Genomic DNA, 1,970 nt, shown 5'->3' with positions numbered 1-1,970 from the left:
AAATGGTAAATGTAGGAAATGTTGAATTGGTGTATGTTTTTCTGTATATATTCTCAACAATAACAAAATATACAGAGAACTAAAGAAAATTAAAGAGAAAAAAGGATTACAGCCTATTAAACCCTATAGGAACGTTCTTCCCTGTCCCACGGAATCATTATATGTTGGAACGGACACAACAGCAAAGTGTTTGGTACTTGAGTTTAATCTTTATAGAAACTGAGTGGCAGGCTTTTCTTCTGTGGCACCCTTGGCTAGACTTGAACCTGCACCATTTCAGTTATTAGTTGAGCACAAACCATCTGTGTCATTCAGAGATCTTGTTGTTGTTGAGTGTCATTGAGTGTATTCTGACTCATAACAACTCTGTATAGGGTTTCTGAGGAGTGGTTGGTGGGTCTGAACTGCCAACTTTTCAGTTAGCAGTCCAGCGCTCATCCTACAATGCCATATCAGCTCTTCAGGGACCTTGTTAGAAATACTAATTCTCAGGTCCAATCCCAGATCTATTGAATAAGAAATTCTAGGAAAGAGACACGTATAGAATACCCCAAACCAGTTATCCTGTAATCAGTTCCAACATATGGTGGCATCCATCATGTGTTAGAGTAAAATCATTCTCTACAGGGTTGTCAGTGGTGAGTATTTTGGAAGCAGATTACTAGGTCTTTCTTCTGAGGTATTTCTGTATGGACCCAAAACTCCAACCTTTTAGATTACCAGTTGAGTTCTTAACCATTTTCACCCCCCAGGAGAGTGGGAGTGAGACCCAAAAACCTATTTTAACAAGCCCTCTAGGTGATCCTACTGTATGCTAAAATTTGAGAACCATTAGACTTATCTTCCTTTCTGTCTTGGGCTAACTAGTTTTGGCATAGCAAATGTGGTCCAGCTTCAGATTCTAGAACTAGAGATCTTTCTCATGGGCAGATTCTAATCGACACTCCTTCAAAATGGTCAGAAATGGACTCAGCATCTCTTCATTCATTCCACAGACATTTATTAAGCATTACGCTCCAGAGCAAAATTTCACCAGTTTTGGATGACTTTGTCCCGTACCAGCTGGCCATGAGGTTCAGTAGCATCTGGGGGTAGGAGGGCTAAATAGACAGGGGTCTCAGCTCCCTCCTCCACAGTCCTGGAGCCATAATCCCCGGCCATGTCAGTCTTCACCCAGCCAGGACAGCAGGCGTTCAGCAGAATCCTGTCAGCTTTTCTCTTCTCATCAAGCTTCTTGGCCTGAATTCTCGATAAGACTGTTACTCCCAGCTTGGACACACCATACGCCGAGCTGGGCCAGCCTTCCCTCTCATGCACTTCGTTTTTTGCATCCTCCACAAACTTCTTCATGAGGTCTACCAGATCCTCCTCTGTGAGCGTCTCGCATCGGAACTTCTCCTGCAGGTCTTCTCTGCAGTTCTCCAGAGCTTTTGAACCCTGCAAACTACTGATATTCACCACGCGGCCTGAAACAGAAAATAAAAGTGTGGAAATGTGTCATCGTTGGCTGCACGTACTATAATGCGCAATTGAATCGTGGCTTGGTTTTAACTGCTGACATAAAAAATGTATTCCAGAAGGCAGAAATCCTGTATACCAATGGACTTTTGACATTTTAAAAAATCTATTTTCACTGGCTAGAGGAGCCATGTTGGTGCAGTGATTAAGCACTGAAAGGTTGTTTGTTAAAATCCATTAGCTCTTCCTTGGGAGAAAGATGTGGCAGTCTGCTTCTGTGAAAACCCTGTAGGGCAGTTCTACTCTGCCTACAGGGTCACTGTGAGTGAGAATTGATTTGATGACAATGGGTTTCATTGGCTAATTTTCAGATGTAACTATCCAAGCCTTTTTTCCTTGTCTGTTTTAGTCTGAGAGTTCCACTGAAACCTGTCCATCCATCAGGTGACCCTGCTGCTATTTGAAATACCAGTGGTGTAACTTTCAGCATCACAACAATACGTAAGCTTCTA

The 1,970-nt window shown here is 42.6% G+C and overlaps 1 protein-coding gene across 1 annotated transcript in view; it reads right to left on the bottom strand.

Annotated features, from left to right (window-relative positions):
- Window positions 1-1,029: 1,029 nt before the first annotated feature.
- The window catches only part of CBR3 (carbonyl reductase 3), an 11,748-nt gene continuing 10,807 nt past the window's right edge, over window positions 1,030-1,970 (bottom strand). The window contains exon 3 of the mRNA XM_006862563.1: window positions 1,030-1,466. Within this exon, the coding sequence (XP_006862625.1) occupies window positions 1,030-1,466 (437 nt within the window). The remainder of the gene's footprint in view (window positions 1,467-1,970) is intronic.

The sequence above is a fragment of the Chrysochloris asiatica genome, unplaced genomic scaffold (assembly GCF_000296735.1).
Source record: "Chrysochloris asiatica unplaced genomic scaffold, ChrAsi1.0 scaffold00049, whole genome shotgun sequence".
Lineage (NCBI taxonomy): Eukaryota > Metazoa > Chordata > Mammalia > Afrosoricida > Chrysochloridae > Chrysochloris > Chrysochloris asiatica.
This window is presented reverse-complemented; position numbering and strand designations above follow the sequence as displayed.